General features: G+C 53.6%; 1 protein-coding gene across 2 annotated transcripts in view; it reads left to right on the forward strand.

Annotated features, from left to right (window-relative positions):
- The first annotated feature begins 221 nt into the window (after window positions 1-221).
- The window catches only part of RPS6KA1 (ribosomal protein S6 kinase A1), a 38,591-nt gene continuing 18,106 nt past the window's right edge, over window positions 222-20,706 (forward strand). Inside the window, exons 1-2 of one of the 2 annotated variants that reach the window (XM_017831134.1) lie at window positions 222-323; window positions 6,708-6,752. In XM_017831134.1, coding sequence (XP_017686623.1) covers window positions 261-323; window positions 6,708-6,752 — 108 coding nt within the window. In that variant the 5' untranslated portion in view covers window positions 222-260. The remainder of the gene's footprint in view (window positions 324-6,707; window positions 6,753-20,706) is intronic. The other variant, XM_017831135.1, reaches the window with a different exon arrangement.

Raw genomic sequence — 20,706 nt, forward strand, 5'->3', positions numbered from 1 at the left:
CAGCGCTGGGGGAACAGCTGGACCGGAGAGGGGAGGGTGTGCTTTTCCAGCCTGAACGATTCCACGCTCCCACCCCATCCCTTCCCGCAGCCGGCGCACGCCGGGCCGCGAGTGCCGGATGCTCCGGGCGGAGGATCCCCGCAGCCCCTCCCCGGTGCCTCCCGCCCGCCCCCCGCCCCGCCCCGGCCCGGCGCGGAGCCGGTGGGTGCCCAGCCCGGCGCTCGGAGCCAGCCCGGCGGCGCGGGCACCCGCCGGCAGCGATGCCGCTCGCCCAGCTCGCCGAGCCCTGGTCCGACATGGAGCTGGTCCATCTGGACCCGGAGGTGAGCGGGCACCGCCGGGGCGGCGGGCGGGGGGCGCCGCCGAACAAAGGAGCGCCCGGGTGGGACCCCGGCGGGACCCCGGGCGGGGCGGGGGATGCGGTGCCGCCCGCCCCGAGCCGCTCCCCGGGGCTGGAGGAGCGCGGCCGCCGGAGCCGAGCGCTGCCGGGGCTGCTCCGGGGCTGCTCCGGGGCTCGGTGTGTGCGCCCGGGGCTGGGGTCGGGGCGCCGGGGGGCTGCCGGGCTCGCTGCTGCCCTTGCAGGCTGTGATGGTTCGGGGAGCGCGGGCAGCGCTCCCAAACCTCCCGGGCACGTTTCCTCCGTTTTTTATTTTCCGGAGGAAAACGGACCCCGCTGAAGGCCCAGGGGATAAATATCTCAGTTTGGGGGTTTGTTTTTTTTTTTTTTCTTCTCCCGCGGTCTCCCTCGCCCTCCCAGCCCCGGCTGCTCGCACAGGCCTGTGCTGCCAACTCCGATCTCAGTCCTGTGTCACTTTGCTGGACGTCTGCTCTTCCCTCCCACTTGGCTCTTTTCCTCCTCATTAAGCCCCCCAAGCCAGATGTGCAGGATGGTGCTCAGCCCCTGTCCACATCCATGGCTCTCGCCACAGCCATTTCCCGATGAAGGGACAGCTTGCAGCAGTTGTCACCCTCTGCAGAGCAGCCGGCTGAGGCACTGTGCTCTGGAACTCTTTAGTTAAACATCTCATCCAGATTGGCAGTAGCAGCTCTCCTGGAGAAACCAGAGGGAAGGTGGGGATTTTGTCCCAGGTGTTTCGCAGTCCGTGGTGCTTTCCCATTGTTCTATCAGGATTTGATGCCGTCGCAGTCCTTTATCATGCCTGGGGATGTTGTGATGGCTAATCAGTCAGATTTGCTCGTTCCTATTCAAAATTGCCTCTTAAGAGATCTCTGCTTGGAGTGCAGGCAGCGTTTCGCCCCTGCTGCAGGGACAGCAGGGAGGTGTGTTGGCCATCGGAGGCGAGGTTTCCTAATTTTCATCAGCCAGGTGTGGCACAGCCTCCCCTGGAGCCCCCCCGTGCAGGTGGGGGCTGTGTGGAGGGTCTGCCTGGGCCAAACCCCCGGCACGAGGGTGCGGTGGGTGAAGAGCATCTGCTCGGAAGCATCGCTGGAGTCACGGGGATGAGTTTGTGCTGGAAGGTGGGAGAGCAGGGAAGTCCTGCGGCGATTCCCGAAAACCACACCGTGTGCCCGGAGCCAGGGCTGGGAGACAGGGCTTTTTATTTGTGGTTTCTCCCTTCCTAAGTAGGGAGAATGCCTGAGAAGCCAGAAAACGCCACTAGACTCACAATGGGAGGAAACTATAACGCCAGCGCCCGGGGCTGTGGATGCCGTGGGCGAGATTTCATTGACTCCCTAATCCCGGGTCCCCCAAGTGCCGAGCGGGCGCTGTGTCAGCACCACGGGATCGCTTCCGAGAGGAAACGGCCGGGGGGGGGGTGTCCCGTATGTTTGTCATCCCGAGTCAGCTGCGGGGCTCCCGGGAGCAGCGGGGACCTTTTTCCTCATTGCACCAGTAAGGGGTGTGTTAATTGTAAACTGAAACCGGAGGGAGCCTCTGGCTCTCTCCCCTTCCCCCACCTCACCTTGGCCGGGGGTCAGGGTCAGGCACCGCGTGCAGGTGACATTTCTGCAGATCCGGCTTTCTGTGTCTCATGTTCTGGAGTGGGACATCAGCAATTCACCTCCCTTTGGTTTAAGCTGGTGAGCAAACACGCTTGATTCCAGCCAGGAAAATAACACAGGCGTCCTTCACCTCTACACCTGGGCCAGATGTTAAAGAGTTCCCCGAGATCCAGCACTGCCCGTGAGCAGTGGAGAGGGACTAAGGCTTGGGAGGAGTTTTGCACCTTGAGGCTAAAATTGCCAAGGGTAGGGGCCCAAGGGGGAAGTTTTCACCCCTCCTGGGAGAGGTGGCACCACTGAGAGAGCGAGGAGACTTTTCTGGAACACCGGTTACGTAAATTGCCCTGGGAGCGGTGCCATCCAGGTTAGAAACCGGCTTCCTCCGACCTTTGCTTTCTGAGTCACGGAGCAGAGGTGCTGTCACTGCGCTGGTGGAGGCATCAGTCCTATTGTTGAGGGATTTGTGGTTTTTCCAGTGTGTTCTGGGAGGATTGGCCGTTTGGTGCCCCTTGTCCCAGCCCACTGGAGCTCGGCCATGCCAGGGAAATGTGTGGGAGTGGGTGGCAGTGGGAGCTTGAACTGATCCCCTGTAGGAGCCAAGTCCCTCTGTCCTGGGGACTGAGCTTTGTAAGACTTTTTCCTTCTTTTTTGTTTTTATTTTTCCCCATTCTGTTTATATTATTCCGAATGTTGCTTATGTAGTAGAAAAACTTGACTGGGTCACAGTACGAGCGCCGGAGGATGGAGTTGAATGACACAGAAATTCCCCCCTGGGAGGGTGGGGAGGCCCTGGCACAGGTTGCCCAGAGAAGCTGTGGCTGCCCCATCCCTTGAGAGTGTCCAAGGCCAGGTTGGACAGGGCTTGGGGCAACCTGGGCTAGTGGAAGGTATCCCTGCCCATGTCCTTTCCAACCCAAACCATTCTGAGATTCCGTGCTCCCATGATTTCATCCCCATAGTGATGGATCTGTCATCAGGGCTCCACTTTGCTTTAAATTCTTGTTTCATTACACAAACGTACAGCAACGCAACTGACGTGGGATTACGCCAAACTCAACCACTTCAAGCTAATTATTTTTGCCTGTATCATTCTTTACTGAGCAGGGAGCTATTCATGAGTAACTCCTTCTCAAGCATCGTAGCTGCACAATGCAAAAACTGTGATCAAAAGACAAGGGAGGCAGCCGAGTGACTGTCTCTGATGTGCTTTGTGCAGAGACTCCTCGGTCTGTTTGGGCTACGGGAGTTCTTTTGGAGATCTCTATTATTGCACAATTATTTCCTTTCTCTGAACTGCAATAGGCAAGATCCACACATTCCACTTAATAACAATAATCATCATCATAATTTAAAAATGCCTCGTTCTTGCGTCAAACGGGCAGGAGCTCTGGGGTGAAGGGTTTCTTCCCCCATTCCTTCCTGCCTGAGTGCTTGACTGTTCATCAGGGCTGGGTGAAAGAGCATCTCTGGGTGCCTGGCACCCAGGTTGTGTTTTGGGCATCTCAAAAATGACTAGTCAAAAGGTCCAGAAACAGCAGCAGGCTGCTTTTCCAGGCAGAGCTGCCGATAACCCAGGGGGGTGACCTGTGCCGGTGGTGTAACCACAGAGCACAGCAGGAGTGGGCACCATCCCCACGGTCCTGCCAGGGTGCCACTCGTCCTGGTTTCACATCAGAGCACACTGGCCTGGTCTGCAAATTGCTCCCTGTACTGCGGATTATGTGGAATTAAAAGGATTTAAAACACAAGATGTCCTAAGATAAATATCTCCCAAGTTCAGCCAGGCAGTTGCGTAACTGAGTACACTTGTTTTCCAGGGTGCTTTTCAATTAAGGAAACTTCAGAGTGCCGTGTGTGCTCGGGAGGGTTTTTGTGTCACCTCTCGGGCAGCTGGAGTGGTCACTCACCCAGAGGTGCCCTCGCTGCCCGGCTGCTCCACGTGCCCATCAGATTAGCTCTGTAATCCCTGTTTCCGCTCACCCGGGAGCAGGGCGGGCTGGAAAGCTGCAAGGACAGGCTGCTGGCCCCCGGTGAGGCTCGTGTCGTGCCTCCCTGGTAACCCAAGCCCTGCCCTGCCCAATCTGTATCAGCTCCTCACTGCCCCGAGGGAAGGAGCTCTGCCTCCCTCCTGCAGCACTGGTTGCTGCCCGTGGGAGATCTTCAGGATTTTCTTGGAGTTGGACATCCAGGAGGCTCCTTTCCAGCCCTGAGAGCAATGTGCTCTGAGAGGGCATCTGCAGGGAGGGAAGCAAACACATGTTCCCTCGCTCGCCCTCCGTGCAGGGGGATGGCAGAAATAAAACATTTTAAAGAGGCAAATGTCAAACCAAGAAAGCCACAAACTATTTCAGCTGTGCTTACAATGCGGTGAATGGCTGTATTTTATCTTGGTGCTGAGTCTGAACTGTGTGTTTCCATCTGGGACAGTTACAAATGGCCCTCGAATTCCATATGAGGGAATAAGGACTGGTTTTGCTCTGGGGTAGAAGGAAAGTGCTTGGCTCTAAATACTGCAATTCCCTCACACATCTGCCTCATGTCAGCCTGAGAATGCAACTGTTTCATCAGGAGCTTCATCCCTCTGAGACCAGGGAACTATATGCCCAGGAAACCTCCCTGGCATGGGCACTGTTCTCTTTCTTTTTCCCCATCCCTTCCATCCCCAGGTAGGATGGATTTCTGTCAACAGCAATGTGTAGGACAAGTCTTCCTTGGAGCAGGGAGCTGACAAAACACAGCAGTTGAACTGTGGTGCATGAACTTACCCCTCTCCTGACACCTGCCTTGTAGATCTGTTCTCCAGACCATGAGCCAGGCACTGCTTCCTTCTGTCCAACACAGAAATTCTGCTTCTTGAGCTGTTTTAGACAAAACCAGCCCTCCCCGAGCTCTGGTTTGGATTAGCAGCCAGTTAGGAATTGTTGCTCAGTGATAGCTGAGCCAGTAAACATCACTGTGTTTCCAAGTCTGGTTATCTCCAGTGCTGTGTCCCCCCCTTCGTTGTGGGGGCTGTTCATAAACACAAATCTTACTTCACTGCTCAGCTATTCTTTGTGCTAATGGCACCAAGAGCTCCCTGTAAACACCAGGGCAACATTTCTCGGGGAGAACTTGGCTTGTGAGGTGGTGCTGTTGCTTTTTTTCAGTCATTGTCTGAAGATACTTCGGAACTTAAAAGTTAAGTTGGGGCTGAGGTGAGTTGTGGAGCTCAGAGTGGGTCCATATCGATGCAAATATTGCAGGGCCAGAGTCGGGCTGGTGATGTCCTCGGCTGGTGTGTGGTACTCTGTGTTGTAGGACTGAGCTGTTCTTTGGGGCAGCACAGGTTGGACTGAGTGGTGGGACCTAAATATGAAGATATATGGAAACTCTGGGTCACTGTCTGTGGATCTGAAGTGTCTGAAAAATAAACTTGTGCTTAGATTCAGCTTTTTAGCCCTGCAGCTGTTACTGTGAGCCAGCCACGAGCAGGGAGCTGAGCAGTGCAAACCCAGCAGTGGTGGTTTAAAACCCTCCTGTGGGAAGCTGGAGAGTGCCCGGTGAATGTTGTAGAAAGCAAGTGCAGCGTTAGAGGGAAGTTTTCACTGTGGCCCCAAAGCTCTGTCAAGATCAGCAATTGTAAGTTTTGCTTGATATTAAAAGGTAATGAGTTAAATTTGGCCCAAGGGGTGGAAGGGGATAGTGGAGTCCTGAGACAGAAGCCAGGCTGATCATATCACTGAGTTGTTGCCTCTCCAGGGAAGGACTTGGCTTTGTTTCTGTCCATTCCTGAAAGGCTCTAAAACCCAGTCATTCCAATAAGAATCTGAGGCCAAAATACATTGGCATTGCAACTCTTCTCTTAGGCCATAACCTGCAAAAAGGAGTGAATAAATTGGCCTTGTTCTTTTAGAGAAAAAGAGGAATTCCGCGATTTTTTTGGAGCCTGCGACTGCAGTGCAAACAGACGTCAAAGTCTTCTTGCCCTTGTTTTTTCTCCACAGTCTGCAGAAAACCTTCTGTACGTGCTTATCCTGCTCCGAGTATCTGTGTCTTAACGAAATCCCACCCACTTCTGCTCTCGCCGGTTTCTCCAGCGCCGAACCTGATCCCTCTCGGGTTCAGCGCTCGGTGTGACGGGTTGGTGCCGCTCCAGGTCACCCTCTGTGACTTTGTGCAGGGCTGGACCCGGAGCCAGGCAGGTGGGGCACAGTTCCCGCAGGTATCAGCTGTGATAGGGTAATAAATAACTGATAAGTGCTCCCTTTAAAGCCGGTGTCACGGCACAATGGCTGTTAACTGCACTCTGGCGCTGCTCTCCCGGCTTCACCCAGTCTCCCTGCTTGCTGCTTCCAGAGGAACAGTGGAGGGAAAGCCACAGTGTGGGTGCAGGAGGGGTGGGATGGAGCAGTGTCTGCAGCACCGGGATCATCCTGCACCCACCACCTCGGGGTGCAGGAGCTGGAGCAGTGCAGGGGTGATGTTCACCCCACAAGCAACATTTGGTGTATAAGGAACCCCAATTTCATTTGAGGGAACGGTGGAGAGACTCTCCGGGCAAAAGCCATTTTTAAACAAGTTAAAAGACAGGAGTCCCCTTGATACATGGGGGGAGTGTTCAACCACCTTGTACCACCTCCAAAGTGCCATCCTGCCCTGTTTGTCCCACGTGAAGGGCTCCCAAAGCCACCGGCCTTGGTAAGGGGTGCGAGGAGCGACCCCGTGGCCAGCACATGCTAACAGCAGGCTCTCTTCCTTTGCAGAACGGGCAGGCAACCCCAGAAGAAGGTGGAAATCTTCCAGCCAAGGTAAAACTGCTCCAGGGTTACATCTCCAGGCCGTCCCCCCGAGGTGGGTGGGGGGTGTGAGCTGACTATTTATAAACCCTGTAAGCTGCTGCACGGTAATCGGGATGAGCGCACGTGGCGGCGTGAGGGACTGGAGATGACCAAAAAGAAAGATAAAACCCCCGTCTTCCTGTCCCTTTGGTCATCCAAACGTGCCTGGGAGGTTTCCCAAAGGGCTGCCTTGGTCCAGCACACGGGAGCAGGACTGGAGGCCGCAGCTGAGGGCGAGAAGTGAGAATCCCTGGGGTGTTTCGGTGCCGTGTTTACGCCTCTCTCTGTGTTGTGATCTTGCCAGATGGGATGAGAAGTGCAATAGTATTTGATGGTTTTGGCACAGCTGCCCTTGTTGAGTGCCTGGTATCTGTTTATTCTCTTGCCTTGGTGGGGCTGGGAGAAGCTCCACTTCTGCCAAGTTGTCCTTTGCATCCCCATTGGCATCATCTGGGAATGGCAGAGGGAGCTCAGTTGCTGTCTTCCATGTTTAGAGCAAGGATCTTAACCTGCTACTCCTTCTTCAGGCGCCTAAAGCTTGTCCTGCCCCACACATGAACAGTGTGGTGCTGAAGGACTTGATTTCTCTGATGTGAGCCCTCCCCAAGTACAGGACTGAGTGCTGATTCTGTCACAACATCCTAACTGAGCCTGTCCCTCTCTGCCCTGCAAGACACTCCAGAGCAGAAGAGCCATTTCAGTACCGTGAAATCATAATCCTTTCAGGATTTCCTTTCCTGATCCATAACACGCTCCAACTGTGGAGAATGACACAACATGTTTGATTTGCCCCGGGGAACCTTGCCAAGCAGGTTGTCAAGAGCTTGTTGTGTGCTGTACCCTCAGCGAGGGCCCTGTGGCAGCTTCTCCCTCTGAATCATCGTCCCTGCTAAAGGCTCTGGGGGCTTGTGGTGTTGTTTTTCCAGTTGGTTACGCCGTATTTTTAGTAAAAGAAATCTCAACCTAAAAACCAGTTGTCTACGTTTCAGCCAGGTTTGGGTTTGGGGGTTTTTTCCCCCCTCTGGAATTTTTGTGGATTTCTAGCAGTGCTGTTGCATCCCACCTGCATGTTCTGCCTTTCTGTCCCACTCGCTGGCCTGGCACTTTTCCAACAACCTGCAAAGAAATCTGGTGTGGGTCAGGTGAACTCAAGTCACTGAAACTGTGCATTTCCCTCCCCTGAGAGCAGTGGGTTTATGGTTCCTCACTGTGCCTGCATCTCTGGCATGGGGAAAAAAGTAATCTGTGTCTTCTGGTTGGATTCCAGCCGGGTTTCTAAGACTCGAGACTTTGCCTCTTTCATCTTCAAACACTTGGCTAAACTGCCCTCCCCTAAAAGCTGCTGCAGGATGTTGCTTTAAAAATCATTTAAGATTTTTTTTTTTCTTTGAAGAACATCACTGAGACAAACCCTGGCTGATTGCATCTGTAGATGCTGCCCCACAGAAAGATCATGAGATAGAGGCCAAAAAGCACTTGAGGTTCCCTTTGCTGCTCTGTGTCTGTGGGACACGGACGTGAAGCCCAAGCTGGAGCAGAGCAGTGGGCAAGTTGTCCAACATCCCACAGCAGGGAAGCCACAAGAGCCCTGTGCTGGTGCAGGTGTCCTGCTTTCCACTTTTCTGAGGCACCGTGGCCAAAGTGCCTGTGAGCAGTGTCTGACAATCCCATTTTGGGTAACTTCTGAACGCACAAAGCCCTGCTACGTGGTCCTGAAATAACCTCGGCGGCGTTTTCCAAGTTTGTACAAGGTATGTTTGCCACCAGCACGAGCGAAATCCCTCCTATAAACACATACCTTCAACTTGAGGGCAAACTCTGCCCTGAGATGCTGCAGATGGGGGCACAGGCAGCACCCAGAATATCTGTGTTTTTCTGTTCACTTGGAGTGTAGACGTCAGCAGCAGCTTCTGGCACTGGCTCTACCCACAGCAAGGACTGAGGCAGGGGAAGCAAGCGGCCGTCACCATCTGAGGTGACTGTTCTCAAGTTGAAGGTTGCTCAGGCTCCCTCCCACACCCTTCTGTGCTGTGTGTGGAGAGCTGCAGGGGGAAGAGGCACCTTTTTTCCAGGTCTGTACTCGCTATCCTTTTGCGGCTCGTTCTGGGATCTCTTCTAAAAATAACCCGGAGCAGGGACAGCGGCGATTACTCAACGCCCACACAGCAGCACCGTCCCTCCCCTGCCCCTGCCAGCAGGATGCTGCCAGGAGTGCAGTCCTTATTTGCCTGGGCAGTAACCAAAGGCACTCTGCAAAGGAGGGAATCCAAGAGTTCCTCAAAAGAGTCGGGAACTTCACAGCTGGTAGCGCGAGGCTGGCGGAGCCGGATGCCTCCGTCAGCATCTCACCTGCTGCTGTTGCACTTTGGGGTCTTTGGGCACGAAACACGGTGAAGTGGTCACTGCAGAGGTAGTGAGGGGATGTTTTTGGTTGCATTCAGGGACCTTCTTGCTGCTTTTGTGCTTCCAACTCAGCTTCCTACCCAGGACAGCTGGTGCGTTTCACAACCCGTGGTGGATTCCACCTTTCAAGAACAGTTGTGGTGCACAAGTCCCTGCAAGCCCCGTTCCTTGGTGTGTTCACCTGCGTGTCTTGGGAATGCCTGCAAGATCCCTGTGCTGCTCTGGGCTGGGTAGAGTTAATTTTCTTCATGATGGCTGTGTTTTGGATTTGTGCTGAGAACAGGACGGTCACATCCCTAAAACCAGGATGCTGATCCCACACTGCAGGAACAGGAGCCTTTGGCAAATTTAGGTTCAAGGATGGATTTTTTTCTCATCCTCTCTGGTGGTGGTGGTGGTTGAAAGCCCAGGGCTGGTTGGCAGCTCTGTGCATTGGTTCTGGGTGCTGAGCCTTGTTCTCTCCTGTGTTCTTCAGATTTTAATTGCCAGGTTGGCTGAAACTGGTCCTTTTTTAGCTGGGAAACAGCAACTGAATTCAGTGGGAGAATGGAACCTCTCATATCTGGGGTTTGCCAGCCTGCTCTGCACCCAGGCTGAGGGGTGAGCCTGTGCTCCCTGAAGGTGCCAAGTGTGAGGAATTATGCATGGAAGTACAACACCCAATTAGTGAAATCACTTCATAATGAAAAGCAGAGGAGTGGATTTGCAGTGCTGAGTGAGCCCACACTCTCCCTGGAGGGAACATGGTGCGGGCTGGGGTTGCTGATCAGCTTGTTCCTGGGTGATAATCACAGAGCACAGTGAAAACTGGGGAAGGGAATAACTAAACTCTTCCAACTCTGAGCCATAAAAGAGACCTTTGAGACTGGAGTGAGGGATGTGCTCCTGCCCATGAACCAGGCATGTGGTGCCCCACCTGCTCAGGCTGGGCCTGGCTGTGGGAATGCAGCAGAGGGGAAGACAAGGCTTTTTCCCAGATCTGTGTAGCTCCTGCTGGTTTATCCTCATGTCCTGACCAGGTAAAGTCTGCAGAAAGGTCCTTCCCTGCTGCATCTTGGAAGGGCATGAAGGAATCCTGGGCGTGGACACCTCTGACCAGCGAAATACCTGTATCACCAACATTACCATCAGTGTGTGTTGTCCTGGATGAAACACCCCCTTAAAACATCCAGTGGATGTAAGAGGAAGGGTTTGTGCTGCTCCGTCATAGCACCATCATGATGTGTTTTCCACGGAACATGAAGGAGATGTTCCATAGAAAACACATCACGATGGTGCCGTGACGGAGCAGCACAAATCTCCTTCACCCAGACTTGGTGCTGCACATCTTGCTGCAGGCAGGACATCCACTGACCTTGTCCTGCTTTCTGTGGAGCGGGTGGCCAGAGGAGAAACTGGGAGCACCTTCTCTTCACAGTGTGGGAGGAGGAAAGAGTCATCCAAGACCTGCTGGCAGCGAAGGGCAAGTCAGAATTACAGAATCACTGAATGGTTTGGATCGAAAGGAACCTCAAAACCCATCTTGTTCCACCCCCTGCCATGAGCAGGGACCACCTTCCACTAGCCCAGGTTGCTCCAAGCCCCGTCCAACCTGGGCTGTGTGTCCAACAAGGGTCCAGGTGAGGGAGAGCCCTTGTGCCAGCCTTGCACGTGAGCTCCAGGCTGAGAGTGGGACAGGAATCGTGTCCAGTGGTGTGATCCCTGTCAGAACTGGACACAACTAATCACAGCTTCTTAACATGAAGGGTTTCAAAACAAACAAGTGGCTGCCCTGCAGTGGGCCGTGTGTTTGCACAGCTGCTGCTGCTTTCTCCAAGAACTGGGAAGCTGTGGAGCTGTGGGAAGGGGCAGGTTCCTCAGCAAATCCCCTCTCAGCCCACTGCCCCTCTCCTGCTCCTTCCAGCCAAGAGTGCTCTGGCCAAATCTGGCCCCCCCCAGCTGGGCAGGACCTGGGATAACCTGGTGGGAGCAGAACATCTCGCGGTGCTGCCTGGAAATCTGCCTTCCCCCTGCCTCGCAGGGGCTGCAGCCACGGCTGCTCTCTCAGCGTTTGGCTTTTCCAGCCTGTCAGTGGTAAAGCTCCAAGTTTAAACTGGCTGCTCCGTCCTGTCAGCTGAAGGAACCGAGTGGGTTTGTTTCTCCAGCAGTGCCTGACAGCTCCCGGCCCGTTCCTGGCAGAGCGTTTGCTCTCCGTCCTTGGCAAGGCCAGGCTTTGGGGAACAGCAGCTTCTGAGCTCTTAAAAAACACAAATAAATGCCTGTTTGAGGAGCAGAGTCTCTGATGAGCTGCAGACTCTAATGAATAATTGAAGAGGGGTCAGTTTACAGGACTTGCACAGGAGGAATGCGGCAGAGGCTGGAGCAGTGCTCCAGCAGCCCTCCCACACGGTGCCCCAACCCATCCAAACCACTCCGGTTTCTTCCCTTCCATTTCCACCCCCCTCGTGGGTTCATAGAAGCTGCCTCATGTTCTGTGTCTAGAAAGCCTCTTTTATTGAAGGAGAAAAAAAAAATCATGAAAATCGGTTACTTCGTGTTGTACCTGGAGGAAATCTGTGATCCCTCTCTCTTGTCAGAGTTAAAAGAGCTCCTGATCCCACAGGGAAGTGAGGGATGCTCCTGCCACCCTCTCTTTGCCCAGGCTGCTCCTGGCAGTGTGAGCTGGGGGCACAGGATTGCTGAAGTTGGTTTCTTTGTGGATACAGGAGGCAGTGTGAGCAAGGCCAGAGCTCTGCCAGCATTTCCCCAGAGCCACAGAGGAATCACGGGCTCCTCTCCCAGACTGAGGGAAAGGGAGATGGAGACAGGGAATGTGGCAGTGGCAGCTCCCTCTGTGCCAGGGACAGTGGTGATGGCTGGCACTGAAGAGGACCTAGAAGAGTTCAACCAGAAGAACTCATTCACATTTGATTTTTGAAGGGATCAGAGCGGGCTTGGGTCCCTGGATCATCCCACCCCAGCAACTGGGAGCTTGGAGTCCCCTTGGCTGGGTTTACTGGGGGTCACTGGCTCTGTGACTCTCCCTGCACACACAAGCAATCTGCCTGAAGCTCTTGCAGCTTTACAAGTCTCAGCTTTATTTGGAAGTGAAGCCTAGTTTGGACACGAGCAGTAAATTCCTTCCATAGCTCCAGGTGAAGCTGCAATAATATTTTCCCCCCTGGTTACACCATTCTTTCTGCCTGCCAGGGGCTGTCACGGGGCTGGGGACCATCCAGGGAGGGTAGTCCCAGCTCTCTAAGAATTCCTGCCTTGCCTGGAGCCCTTCTCCTTTGCCCTTAGGAAAACCCCTCGCTGTGTGCCTGGGGCAGCCTCTGAGGGGAGGGAAGCAGAGGCATTGCCTCCCAGCAATTCCCACTGATCTCATTGCAGCCGTGCTCTGAGGCAGGAAGGGTTTCCCTTGCCAGTCCTGGAGTGCACAGCTGGGAAATGTCACCCCTTTGGATGTGGAAAATGGTGTTTATCCCTCGTTTGTACTCAAAACCTCGGTCTGGGCAGGGACTGAGGACACGATCTCTTTGTGCTCCCAAAGCTCTCTGAGATGTAGCTCAGTACTGATCTCCACTCCCAGAGGGGGGGGGTTTAACTGGACAGCTTGGGCTGGCCTGGCTACACATTGGGAATGTGCCTCTGCTTACAGAGGTGATGGCTCTGCACCAGGACTGGGGCCAGGAGGGGACCCCTGGGGTCTCCACATGGACAGAGTGGGGGGGGGAAACTCCTTAAAATAGCATCTTAGGGGAACAGGACAAACCACGGTGTTCCCAGTGTTCAGGCTGGCTGTCATTCCCATGCTGTGCTGCTTGGGAAGGGGATGGATAGTGACCTTCATGTTATGGCCTCGTGACCCACCATGCAGAGCAGCTGAGCCGTGGAAGGGGTGGCTGGTGGCTGCATCCGTGTCTTTTATAAGCACTAAGTGATAAAATGTGGCTTTGCTACAGCAGATGCTCACCCTGTGCGCTCTCACCGGGGTGTTGGTAACACACAGCTCGGGGTGTGTTTTGGACATGGGGTTTTTTTTAGCTTTTAACGCTCCTGCAGTTCACAGCCACCGTGAAAACGTGACAATCACTTCTCCTGCAACGTGTCTCTCCTGTGTGTCCTTCCCAGAGGGTGGGAGAGAGCTGGATTCTCCCAGCATGGAGAGACCAGCCCCTGAGACCAGAGACCAGCCCCTGGCAGGCACCAAGAAAAGGCTTCAGCAAGTCCTGAGACCACTTTTTGTGTGTCTTGCAGCGAGGAAGCCGCCGGGAGCACGTGTGCTGTGGGAGGAGTGTGGAATTCCGGCATTCCTGCGATAGAGAATAGTTTCCACATCCCACGATAACTCCAAGGGCAGCAAACAAGCCCTGCTTCTTGTTGTGAAACCGGTGCTGTATTTTATAATTCAGTTAGAGGGAGTTTTCATATCCTCCACTGAAAACCAAAACCCAGGTGGAAGGTGGTGCTTTCCTGCTGGTTCCAAAGAGTGAGATTCTGCATTTAGGAGAGCCTGGGATGGAGTCTCCTGGTTTTACCACCAGTTGATTGGAATTTGCTGAGAGGAGACATTTCCTCCTTGCTGGGAAGTGTGTGCAGGGCTGCAGGAAGGGGAGGCTGTATCCTTTGCACTTTCTAAATGGAGACTGATTTGCTCTCTAGAAGCTGCATAACTAAGTAGTTCCTTATCTCCTGGCTGCTAAAGGTGTTTTCCTCTCTGGCATCTCATTTCACTGGGTGCAAAGTCCTGCTGGCTCCCTGTGCTCCTCTCACAGCTCTGTGACAGCAGGGGCACCGGAGCTGTCGGGAACTCTCGGTGGGGTTTGGGAACATCTTTTGCCTGAGCTTGTGTCTTCAGCCCAAACAGCTCATTGTCAGCTGATCCTGGCCAGCTGTGGCTTGTAGTGCCTGGAAAGGGTGGAGAAATCGTGTTTGGTTTATTTTTTTTCTAAGACACTTTCAGAATCTGCTGCCAGCACGGCCCTGGAGACAGCCAGGAGAGGGGAGCAGAGTGGGGAGCATGAGGGGGGTGCCTGCACTGGAGTCTCTCTGCTCTCTCCATCCCAAAAGGGACCTGAGCCCTCCCTCTGATATAAAGCAGATATTTTGGGTTCCCTTGGTCAAATGAGTCAGTTAAAAACTGAGCAGATCAAAAAGGATGCTGTGAAGCACAAGGACGGCAGCTCTGCTGTGTGAGCCACCATCTGCCTTCTCCCTTTTTCACCCTCAGGCTTTGCTTGAGAAAACCCCTCATCCCTTGTAATCATTTCTGAGATCCCCCTGTTCTAGGAGTGCTGAGTCTTCCCAGAGGGGTGTTTATGATGTGAAACGTTTATGAAATGGATGCTTTGGGCTCTTTCTGTCCTGTCTCGGAACAGAAAAAAACATTTTGGGCGTTAAAGATGCTCCGAGTGCCACCTGCTGGAATGTGCTCGAGGGGTGGCAGGGTGCCCTGGGCTCTCAGCCCCTTTGGGGTGGCACAGCCTGTCCTGTGGCTGCAGACACTGGTACCTGTCACCTTCAGCCCCTTCGGGGTGACAGAGCCCATCACATCTTTACTGTGATGCCTTTACATGTTCCTGTGAGGGTGGGGAGGCCCTGGCACAGGTTGCCCAGAGCAGCTGTGGCTGCCCCTGGATCCCTGGAAGTGTCCAAGGCCAGGTTGGATGGGGCTTGGAGCTTGGGTCTGTCTGTGGCTTCCAGGATTTTGCAGTTTCCTTCCTCTCCATCCTTCTGTGCAGAAGGGGATGTGGGTCACTGTCTGACACATAAGAGGAGTGAATGTGCTGGTGAGAGAAGGGGCCATGAAAAGAATAAAAAAAGGTGGAACTGCTCCACCTAAACACCAAACAGGGTGCCTTGGTCCAAGGTTTCCCTTTCTAGGGATTTCCTTGTCACCCCTATTGTGGGGAGCCAGGATCACTGCTTGGAGTGGAAGCAAAGTCCTCCCCAAGGGTCAGCAAGTCAGTTTTACACTGAGCATTTGGCTGCCTCTGTGAGTGGAGAGCCACTGCCATGAGGAGGATTGCAGAGTGCTTCTGGGATGCTCAGAGTCTCAGGCTCTTGTTTTAAGCCATATGGGGTGAGGCTGCTGGTGTTATCCATGCCAAGACAGAGCTGGTCATTCACTTCTCCTGGCTGCTCTGGCCCTGTAAGGGTTGGGGCATGGAGGCAGTGATTAACAGGATTTCTAGACACCAGTGTTACCAACAGCTCACTGGGCAGAGTCCAGTGTCCCCTGGATTTCCTCCCCCTCCCTCATTTTTGGTTGGTTTTGTTTTTCAGGGCACCGATAAAAGAGTCCTTGGAGATGGTGTGGGGTGAAACGTGCAGCCCTGTTCCCTCTCAGTAATCCCTTCCTGCAAAGCTCCTGCCAGGAACCCGCCCCCGTCCTTATCCACTTATTGGGAAGTTCCAGTTCCCGGAGTCTCTGATGTTCCTTAGCTGTGTTTGTAGCAGTGACTCTGTCCAGGACTTCCACCTTCAAAGCCACCCCGCCGTGGCCCTTCCTCCCCAGGCCCTGACATCCCTGAGGCTTTTGTCTGTTAGGAAATGCCCTTGTTCGGCGTGAGTCAAAGGGCTAAGGAAGCCTTCTCTCCCTGCAGATCCTCCTGGGTTGCTCCAAGAATCTCCCTCCTCTTTTAAAGTGCTGTCCTTGACCCCGAAGTTTTGCACTGTCCCGTTTCTCCCTCCTTCTGCAAAAGCTGTTGCTGTTTCTTTGATGACTCATATGGGCACGGGCACATCTTTTCCCTCCATCCTCTCCCTGCTTTTATGGAACACCCAGCACTGAATTCTGCAGCTTTTCCTGCTCTGAGTGTGGCTGGAAGTGGCCGAGGAGCTCAAGTGAGAGCTCTCCTGTCTTTTCCCCCTGACCTTTTCCCATTGTGAGCCTTCACATATTAATGCAAAAGTAACTCTGTCTTATAAAAATGCAAGCCAGTGGTCAGACCCTCACTCTGAGCAGGCAGCCCTGCAGTGGTGCTGGATCCTGATGTTTGGGATGATGCTGCAGTGAGAAAAGCAGAGCCCACAAGGTTTCATGCCTGGAAGTGAGGGCAGCTGTATGGCCCTGGAAGGATGTCCAGGGAATAAACCTGTTGGAACACGTGCAGGGGAGGAGGACAGAACCTGCTCTCGGGCAGAGAGGATTTTTAATCTACTTGAGCTTTCAAATTATTGTTTTCTTTAATTGTGTGTGTGGTGTGTGTAAGCCTGAAAGAGGTGGCCTTGCTGTTTAATCCTCGAGCCCAGCCTTGACTCTGCAATGCCCACTGAATTAGATCAAGTGAAACTCTCCAATTCTCCCAGGTGGCCTTTTTTTTTTTTTCTTATTTTTGGCAATTGAATGAAACTGGTGGGATCTCACAAATTGTTCTGCTTGGCTGGACTTTTGTTTTCAACTGCTTACTCTGACCTGGCTCCTGACCCGGCTCAGGAAGGTGTTTTAAAGATTTATTTTACTTCTCATTATCCTGCTCTGACTTTTTTTAGAAATAAATTCAATTAATATCCCAAATTTGAGGCTGGTTTGCCTGTGATGGCATTTGGTGAGGGATCTCTCCTGGACCTTATCTCAACCCATGAACCCTTTGTTATATTTTCTCTCCCCTGTCCGATCGTGGAGGGGAGTGAGAGAGTGGCTTTGACATCCAGCCAGGGCCAACCCACTACGGCCTTTTTGGTGCTGTGACTCGGCTTCATGAGGATTTTGAGACAAGGATAGCACTTGAGAGAGGCAAAACAAGTCCTGAGCAACGTCAGGGAGTGGAACGATCGCGGGGAATTTCTGTTGTCGTTGTGGTGGAGGGACAAGGGGCGGATTTTGTGTAAATTTTCCACTTTCGTTCAGTGTTGTGGCGACGTTAATTTGATTTTTGTGGGGCGTGGCGGTGCTGACGTGGTGGTGGCAGCTCTGTGTGTGTAGCACAGGCACCTGGTGACATGTCTCAGCTCCCAGGAGGTCCCAGAGCAGCTGGGGCATCCCCCTGAGGGCAGGTTTCCTGTGGGGGGTGCTCAGATTTCCTGGAAGGCGGTGGAAGGCAGCAAAACCAGTTCAAATCTGCAGCTGCTGGCACGGCCATCTCACCGTCCCCTGGCTGAGGGCAGCACTTCCTTCTGTGGCAAAATGGCTCACCCTGAGACACTGCTTCCTTCTCCCCATCCCACCCCCCTGCAGGGGTCCAGCCTGTCCTCTGTGTGGGCTGGTGGCTCCCTTCAGACACAGGTACCCCAATCTGAGCCCTTCACTTCAGTGTCTCTGCTCAGAGAGGGACAGAGGTGCTCAGGGACGAGCATCCCACAGGATTTCTCGTGCTCCCAGGGGCACTGGAGGGGATCCCCCACAAAAGTGCAGACGAAAGGACGAGGTTCTGGCCAACCCTTTGCTTGCAAATGAGACCAAGGGCCAGCCCTGCCCAAATAAGGCCTTTGCAGGAGGGCAGGTTGTGGCTGGGGAGGTTTCTCTGCTTTGTTTGTTCCCCTTTTTGAGAACCACCACTTGAAAAAAAAAAAAAAAAAGCTCCAGGCAGAGCAGCCCTTGCTCTCCACAACAGCAAACATCAGCCTCACTCCCCCTGCAGAGCTGCAGCACCTCTTGCTTCCCACTGATTTCAGGCTCCCTCCACAGCAGGAGCTGCTGCTCCACAGGGGGGTTGTTGCTCTGCAGCAGGTCCCATAAAATAACTTCATGCAGAAGTTTGGAGTGTGAAGCTCCCACATTCCTGAGTGTGAAGCTCCCATGTGCCCATCACCCAGGAGATGCCTGTGCTGGAGGGGTCTCAGGTCATCTTCACCCAGTGCCTCCAGGGCAGCAGCTGAAATCTGTGCTGGGACACCCCCTTGCTCTGGCCTGGGGCACCATTCCCACTTGGGAAGCGTGTGGATGTGACAGCAGCTGTCTCTCCTCAGGCTGCAGTTCTTCACACCATCTCCTTCCTGTTTATGAAACCCTGATCCTTCCCTCCCAGTGCTCAGTGGGCTGTAACTGGATCCTTGGCAGGAGGCAAAGGCAATCCCTGGTTATTCTGATTTAAATCTGTAGGGCTTGTGAGTGTCCTGTTTTATGGAGCTGCTGTCGGGAAGGTGGAGGATGCTGGAGGTTTGTCCTACATGGAATTGGATTACAGGATTGGGAAGCGTTTGTGTGTGGCAGCACTGGGTTTGGGGATTGCCTTTCCTAGTGCTGAGGTGCCAGTGGCAGCAGGTCCATGCAGAATTTACAGCTGGGTCTTGGCTTCAGTGCCAGTGCCCAACCCACCACCCCTCAGGCAGTGTCTCCTCTTTTCCATGGGAAAGGGGGAAAAAGGGGGGGATGAGCTAAAAGAGGGGAGATTTAGATTAGATACAAGGAAGAAATCCTTCCCTGTGAGGGTGGGGAGGCTCTGGCACAGGTTGCCCAGAGAAGCTGTGGCTGCCCCATCCCTGGAAGTGTCCAAGGCCAGGTTGGAGCAACCTGGGCTAGTGTCCCTGGAAGGTGTCCCTGCCCATGTCAGGGGGTGGAACAAGATGGGCTTTAAGGTCCCTTCCAGCTCAGCCTATCCTATAACTCAATGATTCCCTGCCCCATCTCAGGGGTTATCTGCTGTATCAGGTCCTTGGGACGCTGCTTTGGGGCCCCACGTGAGGTTTGCACACCCACATCTCATGGGAGGGTTGCACAACCCTGTCTGCTGGCTCAGGGGACAGATCCTGCACCGAGACACTGCTCTGTGCTCTGCTGCTACACAGGCAGGGATACCTTAACAGGGACAGAGATGGGAACTGGCCAAGTCAGGCAGTGCAGACATGGGGAGCAGAGAGGGAAGAAGGGCTTCAGCCCTGTGGTTCTGGATCAGTTCTCTCCCAGCTTCCATGTAAGCAAGGAAAACAGGGAGCCACATGTGCACTCCCAGTTCCCTCAGGAAACCAGCCACATTCAGCTGTGGCTTTTAGCACCTTCAGTGTAACAGACTTCTTCCCTATGTCTAATCTAGATCTCCCCTCTTTTAGCACAAAACCATTTCCCCTTGTCCTGTCACAACAGGCCCTGCTAAAAACTCTGTCCCCATCTTTCTTGGAGCCCCTTTGGGCACTGGAGGGGGTTCTAAGGTCTCCCTGGAGCCTTCTCTTCTCCAAGCTGAACACTCCCAGCTCTCCCAGCCTGTCTCCAGAGCAGAGGGGCTCCAGCCCTTGAAGCATCTCCATGGCCTTCTCTGGCCCTGCTCCAGCAGGTTCATGTCCTTCCTGTGCTGATCCAGAAGCTGCTGCCTCCTCTTGGCCTCTTCTTTGGAGAGCTGCAATTCCACTGATCCTGCAGGGAGAGCATCCCTGCTGGACTCAGCTTTTGCACTGCTCAGAGCAGGGGCAGGGAAATTTTGAGGAAGGAAACTACAGAGACTCTCAGCTGCCTGTTGCTGCCTCGTGTAGTGCCTGAAGTTGCCCTTTTTTTCCCCTTTTTTCCCGTGTGTGACACGGGGGACTGGCCTGATCCTCCTGAAAAGGCAGCTGAGATTTGCTGATGGCTCTTTCCACGCCTAAGCACCCGTAAAGCCCGTCCAGTGTTCTCGTTTGGCCGCTGCATTGTGCAGCCGTCGCCGCACAAAGCGATTTCCCCACACGAAACTGCGGTTTCCTTTCAGCAAAAAACTCCCAAAATACATCCCAGTGACATAACTACGGGGTTCTCGTGCCGCTCTGGGCACTGCTCCGGGCTCCAAGCTCGGGAACCAGCTTGGAAAGGATGGGAGAATAACAGCCTAAAGCTTTGGAGATGCTGAGGCTCCTCTTCCGCAGCAAGCCAAGGATCCAGGAGGCAAGTGTCTGATAAAATATCTGCTCTGTCTCTTCTGCAGGACACAAGAAATCAGGGAACCGCCCGATTGTAGAGAGCCAGACCTTATCCAGGGTTAATTTACAACTTCTCTTTTGGAAAAAAAAAAAGGCATTTTGGAGGGTACAACTGCTTTCTAAGAAGTGTCTTTCCTAGGTGCTGCCAGATTTTGGGAGTGTTTTGGGACCCAGAGCATGTGTTGAAGCAACAGAAATTAAAACAGCTTCTGGTTAGTTGTTGATGAATAGGAAGGGAAATGCCAAGAGCAGAATCTGTTTCGAGCTTTTGCAGGGTGGTTGTTTTTTTTTTTTTTTTCTTCTTCATTGCATTTAGATGTGACGGTCTCAACCAGCAAAGTGACAAAACGCGAGCAAAAACAAAACCTGTCTCTTGGCTTCTGGCTTGTAAAATCCTCCCTCAAAAAAAAAAAAAAGGGGGGGGGAGAAAGTGGGAAAGAGGACTTGTATTTTGAACTTGGAAAAAAAAACAACAAACCCTCAGTATGCCCCCAGCCCCTGATCTGAGGTGGCTCAGCCATCTGTGAAGGCAGCATTGGGAAGTTCGGAAAAGTTGTCTCCTCCTCTGACTTGAGGGGACCTCTCGGGCTCAGCCCTGGCTGGTGGCTGGGGGTGTCCTTCTATTTTCCAGGAGCAGCAAATACCATTTCCCAGCAGTGCAGGGATCTGTGTAAATGCCCCTCTGGGGGCTGTGGGTGATGGAAGGTGGCTG

The sequence above is a fragment of the Lepidothrix coronata genome, unplaced genomic scaffold (assembly GCF_001604755.1).
Source record: "Lepidothrix coronata isolate B3197 unplaced genomic scaffold, Lepidothrix_coronata-1.0 Scaffold187, whole genome shotgun sequence".
In the NCBI taxonomy this organism is placed as follows: Eukaryota; Metazoa; Chordata; class Aves; order Passeriformes; family Pipridae; genus Lepidothrix; species Lepidothrix coronata.